Raw genomic sequence first — 18,334 nt, forward strand, 5'->3', positions numbered from 1 at the left:
GTTGCTTTCAATGCAGGCGTTTAATAGATATCCAAATGTACTACCATCAAAGTGTCTGAAGCGTTGCTTTCAATGCAGGCTTTTAACAGATGTCCTAAATGCAGTACCACCAAAGTGTCTCATACTCATCCATCTCAAAGATCTACGACAGCAATCCCACAAGTAAGGTCTCCTATTTTTTTTATAAGTACATAGACCTGTTTATCTCTACAATGGTTTACATCAGTTTACAGCTCAAACATTTAGCTATTTTTCGACAAAATCACAATTTCTGTCGTTGCATTTTTGTAGACGCTGTGGCAGTTTCCGTATGCCCATGTCATCCCAGCTGCCGCCATGCTGTTCAGAAAGTAATGAATCTCTTCTTTCACCTCGTCGTCGGAGCTGAATCGCTTTCCGGCCAAGTGTTCTTTTGACCGAGGGAACAGGTGATAGTCACTGGTCGCCAAGTCAGGACTATAGGGTGTTTGGTTGATTATGTTCCACTGAAACTGTTGCAAGAGAGAAACGGTTTGCCGAGCGATGTGTGGGCGAGCATTGTCATGGAGAATGTGTACGCCCTTGCTCAACATTATTCTTCCCCGGTTCTGAATTGCCCGTTTGAGTTTTTTCAGAGTCTTACAGTACCTGTCAGCGTTAATTGTGGTCCCAGTGGGCAGAAAGTCGACCAACAATACTCCTTTCAGATCCCAAAAAACGGTTGTCGTGACTTTACTGGCAGATTGTGTTTGTTTCAATTTCTGCGTCTTTGGCGAAGAAGGATGCCGTCACTGGCGTGATTGCTGCTTGGTCTCAGATGTAAAGTGGTACTCCCAGGCTTCGTCACCCGTGACAATTGAATTCAGAGAGCTTTCCTGTTCCGTTTCAAGGTGGAAGAAATGCGCGGGAAGCATCAACTCGTTGCCGCATGTGATCCTCAGTCAGCATGCGGCACACCTTCTGGTAGTTCAATGTTTCCGTTAAAATTCTGTGAGCGGTGCTTCGGGAAACCTCAGGAATCGAAGTGCAGAGATCATCTACTGTGATCCGCCGATCTTCACGCATGCTTTGCTCAACCTTCAACACTGTCTCCTCAGAAATTGATGTTCTCCCACTCTCTCTACACCGGTTACGAACACTTTTGACATCCATGTACGACTCGCCATACAATTCCATCAATTGCCGATGGATTTCAATCGGCGCAGTGCTCATTGCATTCAAAAACCAAATAACTGTGTTCAATTCGCATTTTGTGGCGGTAACATCCACCGGGAGCTCCATTCGCAACGGCTGCCAAGCCAATACTGAGCACCTGAGCGCGGCGTGCGCGTGTTTACACACAACGCGTAAAGCACTCTTCATAACAGTGTGACCAACTGCCACACAAACAGAGTTCTGTACTTACAAAAAAAATGGAGACCTTACTTTTGGGATTACCCTCGTATTAAAATTTTTTACACTGCATCATAAGAGTGGAATAATGTCAGTATACTGAAAAAAAGGAACACCATAGCTGACGGATACCATGTTGTATTTCATCCGAAAGACCAGCCATTTTTTTCAGTTGCAAAAAGAAAACAGAAACATCTGTTGACGGTGTTCCCATTTCTTCCTCAACAGCACATGGAATTGTACAGGAAACTTTGTAACATCTGACCCAAAGAATAGAGTGGTGTAAGAAACGGAAGTCAGTACTGAGAAATTTTTCGCTGAATTTAATTTTGTTACTCTCTTTTAGAAATTTAACAGATATGTTTTTTGTTGACCATAGTTGTACTAGCCAAAATGTTACTTACTTATGTTGTCCAAAATAAGACGTAGTGCATCAATGTTGGTAGGGCTGTTCTTAATAAATTATTTATTTGTTAATTTGTCTCATTGTTCTTTGCAGTGATAAAATGAACAGCATAATTCTGTGATAACAGAATATCGTCTCAATTTTTTGGATACAAATAAGTTATGTACAAAGAGAGGTGCAGATGATAAATATGGGATTTGACTCTTAGAACATATAGCATTTCAATTTTCTATTTTTTTCTTGCACTTCAAGCACTTTGGCGGTCAACGCTTCGAGGAAGATGACGAAGTCATATCTACGTACAGCACAGGTTTGTAAATGAAGCGACAGGTTTCAGTGAGGATGGATTTCAGAAGTTGGTTGAACGATACTACGAGTGCTTTAATGTAGGTGGACATCAGGTTGAAAAGCAAATTAAGAGTCCAGGCTTTCGTGTAAAATAAAATTGTTCTGATAATGTCTTCTTTTTCATTTTACTTTTAAACGGTACGTACTTTAAAAAAGCGCCTCGTATATTCGCATATCCTGGTATACCAACACCATGTATAGCTTTTGCTTTCTTCTAACCCTTATGCACCTTGGTAGGATTATGGGAATACCTGTTACGGACGCTATGATAATAGTAAAACAGCCACAGGTACTTTTGCGACCACTCTTTTTAATGACGCGTTTCGAAAATATCGCCATCAGATTCAATTAAGGGAACAGACACCATACAATGTACTGAGTCAGCTTAAGTGTGCCAAGCTGAATAGGAGTTCCGGCTCAATACGGCACACTTAATTAGAAATTGGAATTTAGAAATTGAAATTATGTATGATGCGGAGCTTTTGGTGAGGCTTGCATTATGCCTGTGCAGGCCGTTCCTGGAGTATGGACCGCCCCAGGACAGTCGGACCACACCGCCCCCGCCGCCTCCGCCACCTCTCGAGAAGCGACTGAAGTACGTCAGCATAGCAAAGCCCGTCATCAAGGTAAGCTGTAGTTTATTTTCCTGTAAAATCGTAACTCTATTGTAGGAGTGAGACAGGGTTGTAGCCTCCCCCCGATGTTATTCAATCTGTATATTGAGCAAGCAGTAAAGGAAACAAAAGGAAAATTTGGAGTAGGTATTAAGATTCATGGAGAAGAAGTAAAAACTTTGAGGTTCTCCGATGACATTGTAATTCTGTCAGAGACAGCAAAGGACTTGGAAGAGCAGTTGAACGGAATGGACAGTGTCTTGAAAGGAGGATATAAGATGAACATCAACAAAAGCAAAACGAGGATAATGGAATGTAGTGAAATTAAATCGGGTGATGCTGAGGGAATTAGATTAGGAAATGAGACACTTAAAGTATTAAAGGAGTTTTGCTATTTAGGAAGTAAAATAACTGATGATGGTCGAAGTAGACTGGCAATGGCAAGGAAAGCGTTTGTGAAGAAGAGAAATTTGTTAACATCGAGTATAGATTTATGTATCAGGAAGTCGTTTCTGAAAGTATTTGTTTGGAGTGTAGCCATGTATGGAAGTGAAACATGGACGATAACTAGTTTGGACAAGAAGAGAATAGAAGCTTTCGAAATGTGGTGCTACAGAAGAATGCTGAAGATTATATGGGTAGATCACATAACTAATGAGGAAGTACTGAATAGGATTGGGGAGAAGAGAAGTTTGTGGCACAACTTGACTAGAAGAGGCATCAAGGGATCACAAATTTAGCATTGGAGGGCAGCGTGGAGGGTAAAAATCGTAGAGGGAGACCGAGAGATGAGTACACTAAGCAGATTCAGAAGGATGTAGGTTGCAGTAGGTACTGGGAGATGAAGAAGCTTGCACAGGATAGAGTAGCATGGAGAGCTGCATCAAACCAGTCTCAGGACTGAAGACAACAACAACAACAACATTGTAGAAGTTGTAAAATATTGTATGTTATTACGTCTTGTCCCTATGAAAAACATCAATGCGTCATAAAACACAAGTCACTGAAATGACCTGACAGCTATAACGAGTGTTACAGAAGTTTGGAGTCACCATTTACGATCACTTTGGGATTTTGATGGGTCCTCATGGAACTACACCACTCGGGGGTTGTGGTGCTTCACATAGCGTTTGGCTTTGGGTTCTTTCCATTTTAGCTCTGTGGTGACGTTCCATTTTCCTAGTAGATAATTTGATTTGGAATTAAAGGACTACCTTAGAACCAAACTGTGGTTGTTGCATAGTATTGCAGATTTAGCAGAGGGATGGGATTATGTCTCTGGAGGTTGATTTTATGACCGAATTTGCTGCGTAGGTTGCCCGTTATTACAGCAGGCCAAGCAATCGTTACTGAAAGCTGCACTCAACTTCAGAGTGACACAGATACATGACACAACTTTTCAACATAATCACCAAGTCTCTGTAAGCAACAGTAGGAAGGTTCTTCCAGTCGTTCAACTCCTTAACAACAGAAATCCATTCCTTAGCCACAACGTCATTCGAGAACCGCTGCGTGAAAGTCCTCTCGTTCGAAAATCTGCTTCTCCCATATGTTCTTCCAGGTTGCCGAAAAGATGGAAATCGCATGATGCATGATCTGGACTTCGCGATCAGCATCAGAGGGTATCATACTTAACCAACACACGTTTCCAGGCGAGAGTCCTGAGAATCCGACGTAGTACTTGATTTTGATTAGGTTGCAATGTTGAGAGTCGTGTCTTTCGTTCCATTCCCCACAACGTGCATTCCTATAATAGTGCTGGGGGGGGGGGGGAGGGGAGGGGGGGGGGGGACTATTGCTTTTGTCGCTGTTTTCAGTTGCGTACTGACGACCGGTGGTACAAGCGCTTTCCTCATTTGGAGACATTTCTGTTGCTTTACTGATATGTGCGCTTTGTGGTAAATACGTTCATCGAGGGCAACACAGATATGGTGTATTTGATATTCAGTGGCTCAAAAATGGTTCAAATGGCTTTAAGCACTATGGGACTAATAACATCTGAGGTCATCAGGCTCCTAGAACTTAGAACTACTTAAACCGAACTAACCTAAGGACATCACACACATCCATGCCCGAGGCAGGATTCGAACCTGCGACCGTAGCAGTCGCGCGGTTCCGGACTGAAGTGCCTAGAACCACCCGGCCACCGCGGCCGGCGACATTCAGTGGCCGTTGGTTTATCGTGTCCTGGGCTTTCAAGATTCTGCGTGATTGCGGCGTCCTTTTAGTGAAATATACTATTTCTCTTTTACCACCGTTGCGACGTCGGATAATCTCGGGGTGCTGCTTCAGCATTTAACTTACTTTAGCTGCAGAAAATCACTTATAAAACGTTTGCAGTGTGAATCTTAAGCAAAGTGCATAGTACATAGAATACATACATTGTCCTATGGGACAAAGATTTCAATTTCCAACACGGACATGGATACACGTGTTAGAAAAGGTAAAACATGAAAAGTGGTTTAAAGTAATGAATTTCCACAGGTGAATTAAATTGAAACCCCGCATAATTGACGAAGGTGTTAAATACACAATTCAACCCTGATGACTGCTAATACACGTTCGAAATGGACTCTTTAAATCCCGCTATTAAAGACATATTCTAATACGTCGTGAGCTGCACTAGAAATGTTTCATTTTCCAAAACCGGTTTTTGGTTTTATAACCCATCAGTGGATACGGAGGAACAAACAAGTGTACAATTGTATGAACATAGATTTCTACAAAATTATAAATGTGCACATAGTAGCACTAATATAAGTCTACTTATAATAAGTTAACCTATAGCAATGACAAACATGTCAATTAATACTACAGAATCTGAAATTTGTTCTGTAACATAGCATACAGCTTGTCATCTATGTTATTGCTGACAAATCTTAGGCAGTGACAATTCTTTACATCGTTCACTCAACTGTCATATAGGCTAATGCAAATATGGAGCTGACAGGTCAAGGAGTGTGTATTACCTGCCTTTGTTGTTGTTGTTTTTGGGGAAGGAGACCAGACAGCTAGGTCATCGGTCTCATCGGATTAGGGAAGGGCGGGGAAGGAAGTCGGCCGTGCCCTTTCAAAGGGACCATCCCGGCATTTGCCTGGAGCGATTTAGGGAAATCACGGAAAACCTTAATCAGGATGGCCAGACGCGGGATTGAACCGTCGTCCTCCCGAATGCGAGTCCAGTGCCTGCCTTTCTTACTTCCGTTTATATGTATCTGTGACACGCACTCATATATGTAAACTATTCTTTTTACATTTTGTATATGAAAGTAGAATATACAAAATTTATAAAACTGAAAAATAATCCAACGTAATCAGGTCGAAGTATGCAATTTTACCTGCAGGACATAGACTCCAAACCAACATTATTTGGTTGAAATTTTGTATACATATCTTATTCCGTAACTTTGTTTGTTCATTAAGTATGCTGTTCCATTGTTTTGTCATATGGGTGTATATTTCAGTGTCTTCTAGAATACAGAATTTTATAATCAGCGTTTCTTTGCTTTGTGGAGAATGGTGATCTTTTTGTTGATATCGTTAGCAGAATGCTTGTGTTCACTTTAAGTATTCGCCATAAAATACAAAAAGGCAGACTATAAATTTTATAGAAGAAATTTTGCAACTTTATACCTTTTTGTATATTCTATCTTCATATACCAAATGCCAAAAAATTGTAATTATCGTACATGAACACGTGCTGCAGATATATTTTAATATGATCTTAGAAATAATAGTAAAAAGGTAATATAAACTCATTAAACTTGTCAGATCCATGTTTACACTATGTGGCAGTTTTGTCAAACAGTGTCAAGAATTGTCGCTACCAAAGATTTGTAAGCAGTAACATACATGACAATCAGTATATTACGTTATAGGACAGATTTCAGATCCTGTCGTATTAACTGACATGTATATCATTGCTGTAGAGCTACATAATGAAGGTATACTTATATTACTGCTACTACACTCCTGGAAATTGAAATAAGAACACCGTGAATTCAAGGTCCCAGGAAGGGGAAACTTTATTGACACATTCCTGGGGTCAGATACATCACATGATCACACTGACAGAACCACAGGCACATAGACACAGGCAACAGAGCATGCACAATGTCGGCACTAGTACAGTGTATATCCACCTTTCGCAGCAATGCAGGCTGCTATTCTCCCATGGAGACGATCGTAGAGATGCTGGATGTAGTCCTGTGGAACGGCTTGCCATGCCATTTTCACCTGGCGCCTCAGTTGCACCAGCGTTCGTGCTGGACGTGCAGACCGCGTGAGACGACGCTTCATCCAGTCCCAAACATGCTCAATGGGGGACAGATCCGGAGATCTTGCTGGCCAGGGTAGTTGACTTACACCTTCTAGAGCTCGTTCGGTGGCACGGGATACATGCGGACGTGCATTGTCCTGTTGGAACAGCAAGTTCCCGTGCCGGTCTAGGAATGGTAGAACGATGGGTTCGATTACGGTTTGGATGTACCGTGCACTATTCAGTGGCCCCTCGCCGATCATCAGAGGTGTACGGCCAGTGTAGGAGATCGCTCCCCACACCATGATGCCGGGTGTTGGCCCTGTGTGCCTCGGTCGTATGCAGTCCTGATGTGGCGCTCACCTGCACGGCGCCAAACACGCATACGACCATCATTGGCACCAAGGCAGAAGCGACTCTCATCGCTGAAGACGACACGTCTCCATTCGTCCCTCCATTCACGCCTGTCGCGACACCACTGGAGGCGGGCTGCACGATGTTGGGGCGTGAGCGGAAGACGGCCTAACGGTGTGCGGGACCGTAGCCCAGCTTCATGGAGACGGTTGCGAATGGTCCTCGCTGATACCCCAGGAGCAACAGTGTGCCTAATTTGCTGGGTAGTGGGGGTGGGTCCCCCTACGGCACTGCGTAGGATCCTACGGTCTTGGCGTGCATCCGTGCGTCGCTGCGGTCCGGTCCCAGGTCGACGGGCACGTGCACCTTCCGCCGACCACTGGCGACAACATCGATGTACTGTGGAGACCTCACGCCCCACGTGTTGAGCAATTCGGCGGTACGTCCACCCGGCCTCCGGCATGCCCACTATACGCCCTCGCTCAAAGTCCGTCAACTGCACATACGGTTCACGTCCACGGTGTCGCGGCATGCCACCAGTGTTAAAGACTGCGATGGAGCTCCGTATGCCACGGCAAACTGGCTGACACTGATGGCGGCGGTGCACAAATGCTGCGCAGCTAGCGCCATTCGACGGCCAACACCGCGGTTCCTGGTGTGTCCGCTGTGCCGTTGCTTGTACAGCCCTCTCGCAGTGTCCGGAGCAAGTATGGTGGGTCTGACACACCGGTGTCAATGTGTTCTTTTTTGCATTTCCAGGAGTGTATATTTACCGTTTCTAGTGTTACAGATTTTGCTATCCACACACATTTAATCAAATATAACAGTAATGATGATAATGTCTGGCAATGTTTGCCGATAAGATAAAGAATGCAACCTATTACTTACGGCACTTCAGCTTTGCCGTTTTTGGTACGACTTGGAAAGAGAGAGCCGGCCAGAGTGGCGGAGCGGTTCTAGGTGCTACAGACTGGAACCACACGACTGCTACGGTCACAGGTTCGAATCCTGCCTCGGGCTTGGATGTGTGTAATGTCCTTAGGTTAGTTAGGTTTAACTAGTTCTAAGTTCTAAGGGACTGATGACCTCATAAATTAAGCTCCATAGTGCTCAGAGCCATTTGAACCATTTTTTTTGGAAAGAGAGAAAAATTAATGTGTGATCGACGATGCGTCGTTTCTCGATTGTGTTCGTGAAACGTAAGGTTTGATTACGCGAAGGTGGTTTCGTGACTGACCTTTGACCCGGATTGCCTTCACGCCATCAGAACCTTCGATGAAAATACCCAAGGGAACTACTTGAATAATAAAGAAACGGAAATGAATGCAAAACAGTGAAATTTTGTAAAAAGTTATCAGATTGGAAATTGAACACATTAATGTCCTCCTGAATACAATCGAGATACCGCGATGAAGAGCGAACCTGTGACAAAGCTTACATACATAGAAAAATCATGATGAGTTTAAAGAAAAGAATAAGCAGAGATTTTCTGTAAAGTGAAGCTTCAATATATTCTCAAAGAACAAAAGCGTTAAACTAATAAACATTAACAAATATACAATGAATACAAAACTTACATTTTTATGTTTCTCTCATACATGGAGCAGTCCAAGAATCGCTGCTTTTGTCTGTCCGAGAATTCTTAAAAAATTAAATGTTCTCGCGTGCGCATAAGTACGTTGCACCGTCACACGGTTTACCGAAGCCTTTTGCCTGGTGATTTACATGGTTTTTGACACTAAATAAAATATAGCATGTAGCGGCGCTACACAACACGTCTTAACAAGTCGGCAACCAAACGTAAAAAGGTAATGAAGTCTCTATAACAAGTCTTAACAAATGATGAATTACTCTGTCAAATGTTTCGCAGCTTATTGCTATCGAGCGCTGTGGCAATGATTTAAATATCTGCGCCCAGTGGGTCATAGTGCTTATTTGCAATATTTTAACGCTGGACGCGTCTCTTGGTGTAGGCGCACATTATAAAGCATTTCGTCTCTTTACACATGCGCTGTGATGCTTAATATCTTTACGAACTACAGACCGATGACTGTTCCTTTCTTTTATGACAAGTATCTCATTTGCAAAGTATCTGAAATCCAATAATATTACATTGCTTCCCGCGTGAGGAGCGATGTCGCCGCGAGGATCATCGCGACTCACGCGTAGTCGTAATACAGGGTGATTCAAAAAGAATACCACAACTTTAAAAATGTGTATTTAATGAAAGAAACATAATATAACCTTCTGTTATACATCATTACAAAGAGTATTTAAAAAGGTTTTTTTTTTCACTCAAAACAAGTTCAGAGATGTTCAATGTGGCCCCCTCCAGACACTCGAGCAATATCAACCCGATACTCTAACTCGTTCCACACTCTCTGTAGCATATCAGGCGTAACAGTTTGGATAGCTGCTGTTATTTCTCGTTTCAAATCATCAATGGTGGCTGCGAGAGGTGGCCGAAACACGATATCCTTAACATACCCCCATAAGAAAAATCGCAGGGGGTAAGATCAGGGCTTCTTGGAGGCCAGTAATGAAGTTCTCTGTCACGGGCTGCCTGGCGGCCGATCCATCGCCTCGGGTAGTTGACGTTCAGGTAGTTACGGACAGATAAGTGCCAATGTGGTGGCGCTCCATCCTGCTGAAATATGAATTTTTGTGCTTCTTGTTCGAGCTGAGGGAACAGCCAATTCTCTAACATCTCCAGATACTGTAGTCCAGTTACAGAAGCACCTTCGAAGAAAAAGGGACCAAAAACATTATTGGCTGAAATGGCACAGAAAACGTTCACCTTAGGCGTCACGTTCATACTGAGTTGTTTCACGCGGATCCTCAGTGCCCCATATACAGACATTGTGACGGTTCACTTTCCCGTTAGTGTGGAAAGGTGCTTCATCACTAAACACAATCCTGAAACGAAAGATTCATCTGTGTAAAATTTGAGCAAGGATAAAATCACAGAAATCGATTCTTTTAATCTTCTCAGCTGCAGTCAGTGCTTGAACCAATTTCAGACGATAAGGTTTCATAACTAACCTTCTTCGTAGGACTCTCCATACAGTTGATTGTGGAATTTGCAGCTCTCTGCTAGCTCTGCGAGTCGATTTTCCTGGGTTGCGAACAAATGCTTGCTGGATGCGTGCTACATTTTCATCACTCGTTCTCGACGGTCCAGAACTTTTCCATTTGCACAAACACCCATTCTCTGTAAACTGTTTATACCAACGTTGAATACACCATCTATCAGGAAGTTTAACACCATACTTAGTTCGAAATGCACGCTGAACAACTGTCGTCGATTCACTTCTGCCGTACCCAATAACACAAAAAGCCTTCTGTTGAGCGGTCGCCATCTTAGCATCAACTGATGCTGACGCCTAGTCAACAGCGCCTCAAGCGAACAAATGTACAACTAAATGAAACTTTATAGCTCCCTTAATTCGCCGACAGATAGTGCTTAGCTCTGCCTTTTGTCGTTGCAGTGTTTTAAATTCCTAAAGTTGTGGAATTCTTTTTGAATCACCCTGTATTATTGCTTTCGTGAAACAACTTACAATTATTCGTTGAAATTCTTTACAATAAATCTCACATATGACACTACACAATGTAGTTGACATAAGGAATAAAAGGTAAATATATTCGTACACATGAAATTAATTCTGACTTGTCCACAGACTAATTATTTGCCAATAGACTTGTACTTTTACTAATGTACTATACTAAGATAACGAATGTTCAGAGACAGTGAAACTAGGACAAAGATACACATGCATAGGAGCATTATAAAGAGCGTAACAAACATTAAAAATAATAAATAAATAAATAATTTGACTTCACAGGAGGTCTTGGTGGACTGTGCACTCTTGGAAAAATATATTGCACAGAACTGACATTCCTGACATTTTCAGGAACATTTATGTCGTGGTTTCGACGACGATTTCTTGAGAGAACACGTAGCACTTTACTGATTTATGGCTTTCATGGCATACTAAAAAAAAAAAAAAAAAAAAAAAAATCACTCGACTTGGGTTGGTATGCCTTGCTTGCACTGGATGTGGCAGAATTTCGGGTAAAAATTGATACCACTGCACATGGAAGGGGAAATTGATTGCATTTTCACATGAGGCATCACTTTCACTGTGGTGGTTGAAGTGGTTGTCTGGACGTCATGGGAATACGTCGTGGATCAGGAAATGAAAAACTGGTTCTGCAACGTCTTGAGCCGTTTGGTGGCGGTCTTTATTTCACCTGACACATGTTCGAGCTTCCACTCATGTTCCCATACATGAAAAATACAGAGAAAATCAGTATCAGAATGTGCTTATTTACTAATAATTTAGTCTAAAAGGAAACTGGATTAGGTAAGTATAACAATTTTTTTATCTGCATAAATTTTATGAATGCTTAGCTTTCATATTGATTCAAGTTTCTTATTTTATTTTTTGTTGACACGTTTCGTCATTACTTGGCCTGGTCTACAAATTCGGTAGCAGTTGTCAAAGTCGAGCTTAAGATTTTTCTGACTAGTGTCTTTATGAAACTTTCTGGCAGATTAAAACTGTGTGCCGGATCGAGACTCGAACTCTGGACCTTTGCCTTTCGCAGGCAAGTGCTCTACCATCTGAGCTACCCAAGCACGATTCACGACCCCTCTTCACAGCTTCAGTTCTGCCAATATCTCGTCTCCTACCGTCCTAACTTCAAAGTAGCTATTCTGCTGGAGCATGTGCCCGCGAAAGGCAAAGGTCCCGAGTTCGAGTCTCGGTCGTCCGGCACACAGTTTTAATCTGCCAGGAAGTTTCATATCAGCGCACACTCCGCTGCAAAGTGAAAATCTCATTCTAGTGTCTTTATAATTTCATAAGGTATATGAGGGTTTAACTCATTGTTTTATCATAGTTTATTTTGATATTATTTCAAACACATTCGGCGCCCGCTCTCGTTGTGCAGAAGAATTTGGATTGTTGAGCGCGCAGCGTACGCAGTGTTAGGTCTGTTTGTCATAGTCACGTGATAATAACATGACGGTTCGACAACGCTGGCTGCAGTATTCTGAGAGAAGCAGAGCATTTGGTTACTACTAGCTGTGCTGTAAGTTTTACACACTTTCATCGACTCGGGAATATGGGAGCAGCCAGACACGGCAACTTCCGCATCTGTGGCGAAGAATGTTTCCGTAGAAGGGTGAACAGTAACGGTTGAGGTTAAGTGCAGCACTTATTCACTTGCACTGTTCAGCTTTCACATCGTGGCTTCGCGGTACAGCTACTTATAGCATTACTTCACACACGGAATTCCACACGTGCCCATGGAGCTATCACCTTTTCAGTTCACACGTTATTATTAATTCGTGTCCACATATATTTGGTCGTCATGTTAAAGTTCACACGCTACAGTTTTATACGTGTCCTTTAACTGCTTGTCTATAGTCGATTCACACTCAGCGCCATATACGTGTTCGTTAATTGCCAGCTGCATTATTCCTAGAGTACCGTTAACATTAGGTATACATATTATGTCTGAAAATTATTTACAAAGGAAAAATAGTCTCTGTGGCTACAAGGCCTACGAAAAAGAAACGTATCCCTTATATAGAGTTTGTGCTTCCAAAGGCACTTTAGGTTTACACCTAGTTCGAAACCTTGTTTTTCTTTTCTTTATACAATAGTTACTCTTTACTCAGGTTCAGCTCTTTTATTTTCTCTCTGTTAATTACGTCATTAGTTTGAAGACATAGTCAACGTGGCTTTATTGACGTGATGAACAGTTCATGTTTAAGTTTCCACTAGGAAAGTTGGGAACCTTGGTGTTCCGTATCATGCAATTGCACACAACAAATCTTAATTGAATTCGTGATTCGCGGAAAATAAGCGTAGCCTGTCAACAACTAAAATGTCACGACTATCCATACGTACAGTCTGTACGTGTCAAACACTCAATCATCCCGTAAAATTTGCTTCTTTACTTTGTAAGGTAGAATGGTAGGGATACTGATTGGAGTAAAACACAATAGAATTTAATAGAGTGAAGAAATTTGAAGACACAATGTTATGACATGAACTTTACAAAAATTATTCATTTCATGACAAATAGTTAGTATAATTAAATTGATACAGTAGTTTCAGTATCGTCTGATCCAGCTATCTAGGCCTTTCTCTATACGTCCCTAAAATTACTTAAAGCATGCATTAGCAGTGAACAGAGTCTGTTGGCTACCTTCTGTTCTGTGTATTCGTGAAACTGGTTTCTTAAAACACTCGTAACTCGAATATTTGACACAGATAATTCTAGTACTAAATTAGTTTACTCGCAACTGATCGCCCTAAGTATGACAGTTGCGCCGCGCTGTAGAACATTTTTATGAACGCATACGGTTTTCTGCGTGCGGTAACAAAAATAATTAAGTTGCGCATTTCTTTACTGTTACCTGGATCGTTATCGACATACTAGGTTCTTACATGCTAAGTTGCCGTTTTTTGCTGCGTTTCACAGGTGGTCTTACAGAAATTGTTGTGAAACACGCCTTATTCATACCATAACATAAACCTCGTTAGAGTAAGCAACCATAATCAATTGTCGTTTATGAGCAGTCATTCTGGTCCGAATGATTAATTTATCTCACTCATGAGGAGAGAGCTTTGCTAAACTTAAACCAGTTTTAGCAGGTGGCACTTAGCACGTCCCTACTATATTGTTTGTCAGCTCTTTGGTTGCGGCCGTTCATGGCGCAATTAACTTAAAACAAACTTACATCTAAGGCAAACCTTGCTCTGCTATAACAAAAGTGCTCACATAGTTAATTCTCTTGTTGAGGCATCTTGACAGCGTATTAATCCTGTGGATTATTCTTAATTATGAATCCTGGTACTTCATACGCAGTATGACAATTTATAATTATACGTACATATATTTTTAGCAGCTTAACTTAGCAGATACCTTCAAGAATTTGCTCGGTATTTCTTCAAGTCTGCATGTTGGTACAACCCGTTTATTCGCCCAGATACAGAATCAGGTAATAGATAGCAACTAATGTGCGCCTTTCTTAGGATGATAAATGGTCCTTCTTATATGTGCTGCCACTTGTGATTCTTGTAATAAATCACAGATGGTTTGAAGTGGGTCTTTAATAGCTCTCGTTCATTTATACGATACGATGAAACTTTGCTAATGTGCTTGTCATGCGCCTTTTCTCTTAGGTGCTGCCACTTGTGATTCTTGTAATAAATCACAGATGGTTTGAAGTGGGTCTTTAATAGCTCTCGTTCATTTATACGATACGATGAAACTTTGCTAATGTGCTTGTCATGCGCCTTTTCTCTTAGGTTGGCATGAGTGGTTAAAGATATGAGAGCTTGCCTCAACTGGTCATCTAATGTTACTTCAGGGTGTTGTAATTTCGGAATATAGGTCTACCCATTTATTTATTTCTAGTCATTTAGAAACTAGTTCAGATGGCGTGAAACCTGTTGATGTGTGAAGTAGGTTATCGACAATCTCTTCAAAGGGTGTGACGAAATCAGTCCAGAGAGTCTGCTGGTTTGGAATATAAGTTCGTATGAAAGGATTGAACTCTTTCAAGATTCTCCCTGTGGGATTACTCTGCGGTCTGTATCAGGATATCAAAATTTGCCTGATGTTGTTGGTTGCAAGAAAATTTCTCCACCGTTTCCCTTCAAAAGTTTTTACGTTATTGGATAACATGGCTTCACGTTTTCCAAAGCGAGGAAAATAGTCCTTTTCAATTCGTCTGATCAGTGGTAGTGCGTTAGATGGCATCATTGCATAGAGTCTTACATGCTTGGTAAGAAGATCTAACAATGCGACCAGATACTTCAAACCTCCACTTCCTTGAGAAAGCGGACCTGCATAATCTAAACCGACGATTTGGTTTGGTCTCTCAGTACGTATCGGGTTTAAAGGTAAGGCAGTTCATAGGTTGAAAGGTTTCGCCTTTTGACAAATGGAGCAATTTCTTAACAGCTTGTGAATTTTCTTGTGGAGATTAGGTACATGACAATAAGCTGAAATTTTGTGTTTACATTCCTCGGGGCCATAATGACCCCAGGAAAGGTGAGTGTACCAGATGAAATGTTCAACATAACCTTTAGGAATACAGACACACCACCTCCCTGTCAAAAGAGAAGTTCGATGGAACAAAACTTCATTGTGTATTTTATAAAATTTCGACAGCAAGTAATCGGGATTATTTTGAAGAAGCTGTTTAATTTTTAACCAATTGCGATCAGTGTCTTGAAGAGAGTTCATCTGACTGCCAAGACGAAGAAAGTAACTTCGATGCAGAGGATCTTTCATGAGAAGCATCTCGTGATTAGAAATCTGTTCTATTAATTCAGTAGGCTCCGGCAATCCTTCCGGCGTACGTGACAATGCATCAGCAATAATGTTATTCTTGCTTTTTACGTAAATAATTTCAAAATCATTCTCTTATAAAAACAAGTATCATCGGGTAAGCCTAGGATGATAAAGTTTGTAAGAGAGTAAAAAGCTTAGTGCTTGAGAATGAGATTTTCACTCTGCAGCGGAGTGTGCGCTGATATGAAACTTCCTGGAAGATTAAAACTGTGTGCCCGACCGAGACACGAACTCGGGACCTTTGCCTTTCGCCGGCAAGTGCTCTACCAACTTTTTTTTTTTTAGTCTCATTTTGTTCGCTTTTGTTCGTTGCGTCTGCTCGGGGCGGACGTCGTAAGACATCCGATTAAGTTCGTTGATGATCGGTCAACCCAGTTTTTTTTTTTTTATTACAGAGGGCACGTAACCCTCTGACCGAACACTCTGAGCTACCGTGCCGGCGCCAACTGAGCTACCGAAGCACGACTCACGTCAGGCACTCACAGCTTTACTTCTGCCAGTATCTCGTCTCCTACCTTCCAAACTTTACAGAAGCTCTCCTGCGAACCTTGCAGAACTAGCACTCCTGAAAGAAAGAATACTGTGGAGACATGGCTTAGCCACAGCCTGGAGGATATTCTTTCAGGAGTGCTAGTTCTGCAAGGTTCGCAGGAGAGCTTCTGTAAAGTTTGGAAGAATGGATACTGTGGAGACATGGCTTAGCCACAGCCTGGAGGATGTTCTTTCAGAAGTGCTAGTTCTGCAAGGTTCGCAGGAGAGCTTCTGTAGAGTTTGGAAGGTAGGAGACGAGATACTGGCAGAAGTAAAGCTGTGAGTAGCGGACGTGACTCGTGCTTCGGTAGCTCAGTTGGTAGAGCACTTGCCCGCGAAAGGCAAAGGTCCCGAGTTCGAGTCTCGGTCGGGCACACAGTTTTAATCTACCAGGAAGTTTCAGCTTAGTGCTTGATGATCTGAGTATACCTTGATTTTACGTCCATAAATATAGTAGTTAAAACGGCGTAAAGCCCACACAACAGCTAATCGTTCTAATTCAGTTAGAGAATATGATCTCTCATACTCAGTTAGGATTCTACTGGCAAAACTGATTATTTTGATTTCATCCTGGTGACCAGTTTCTTATATTTGAAATAAACACGCACCTAATCCTTGAAGTGATGCATCGCAAGAAATTCAGAAATCTAAATTCATGTTCGGCTGACTTAAAATGTTACTCGTTAGAAGAGCTTCTTTGATTTTCTGAAAGACATTTTTAAATTCAGATGTCCATATCCAGTGGACATTTTTCTTGAGTAAATTCAACAACGCTGGATGGTTCATTGATTGATCTGGAATGAAGCGAAAAAGAATGAGGCTAGTCCGATGAAAAGTTTTGATTTCCTGTTACTGCAAGGTACAGGAAAATTTTTTATAGCTGTTAACTTGCTGGGAGAGAGATTCCTTCCGAAGAAATTAGATATCCTAAAAACTTTACTTCTCTCTCGGCGGATTTGAATTTTTGCAAATCTGCGGTAACTCCGAAATCAGAGAATCTTTGAATGATCTGTTGTTGAAGAGTTAAATGTTCTTCCCAGGAAGCCATACACATCTTCTTTCCTGGCAGAGCTGTATTTCACCATTAGCTCGCCACAAGTAGTTCCACGTGTGGCCATGGTCCCCTTCTCCTTACACTTCGGGGACACAATCTTCAGAATAAGCCTTTAACAGATGTCCGCAACCACCGTGCGTCGGAGCCTCAGACGACCCAGAGACATTACATTTTGCTTTAGGTCTTGTGGCTCTGGGTCTACGCGATCTGCACGCTCACAGTTCGTGCTGCCTGTGTGGTGTCCTTGCAGTGGCAAGAATTCGAGTTTCCAGCTACTGTAGCACTTTGCTGCCCTCGGAGTATCACGCTTCAACACATTGCTGCGATATACGGGGGATGAACCCAAACTTATGGAAACACTACTAGATATGCGTTCACGAACACAAGTGCAGATGATACCCATGTCTGCAGGTTTCGCTGCTGTATTTGACAACGTACGGTACCTGTGTAATATCCTCAATACATGGCAAGTGTCAGTCGCGGTCGCAGCTGTGTAGTTGTGAGTGCATTATGTCGGAGCTTAGTGCACTCGAATGTGGGCAAATTGTTGGTACTCGTATGGTGTATGTTTCCGTAACCAAGACGGCAGAAGTGTTTGGCGTTTCAAGAGATATCGTATAGCAGTTTTGCATCGTATACAGGGAAAGCGTAAAATATATCTTCCACTGATTTTAGGAACATTTCTCGTAGAAAACAGCGGTTTTTTTGTACCTGTACCTGTACCTTGATACGCCTGGGCATTGAGTAAAACAGAGCTTGGATGGCGTGTACAGGTACTGCTGCCAATGCAGCCTCAACACGATACCACAGTTCATCAAGAGTAGTGACTGGCGTATTGTGACGAGCCAGTTGCTCGGCCACCATTGACCAGACGTTTTCAGCTGGTGAGAGGTCTGCTGAATGTGCTGGCCAGGGCAGCAGTCGAACATTTTCTGTATCCAGAAAGGCCCGTACAGGACCTGCAACATGCGGTCGTGCATTATCCTGCTGAATGTAGGGTTTCTCAATGATCGAATGAA

At 42.1% G+C, this 18,334-nt stretch overlaps 1 protein-coding gene across 1 annotated transcript in view; it reads left to right on the plus strand.

Moving 5' to 3' along the window:
* LOC126285243 (uncharacterized) overlaps positions 1–18,334 on the plus strand; it is a 163,858-nt gene that overhangs the window by 109,737 nt on the left and 35,787 nt on the right. Inside the window, exon 3 of the mRNA XM_049984540.1 lies at positions 2,637–2,751. Within this exon, the coding sequence (XP_049840497.1) occupies positions 2,637–2,751 (115 nt within the window). The remainder of the gene's footprint in view (positions 1–2,636; positions 2,752–18,334) is intronic.

The sequence above is a fragment of the Schistocerca gregaria genome, chromosome 8 (assembly GCF_023897955.1).
Source record: "Schistocerca gregaria isolate iqSchGreg1 chromosome 8, iqSchGreg1.2, whole genome shotgun sequence".
In the NCBI taxonomy this organism is placed as follows: domain Eukaryota; kingdom Metazoa; phylum Arthropoda; class Insecta; order Orthoptera; family Acrididae; genus Schistocerca; species Schistocerca gregaria.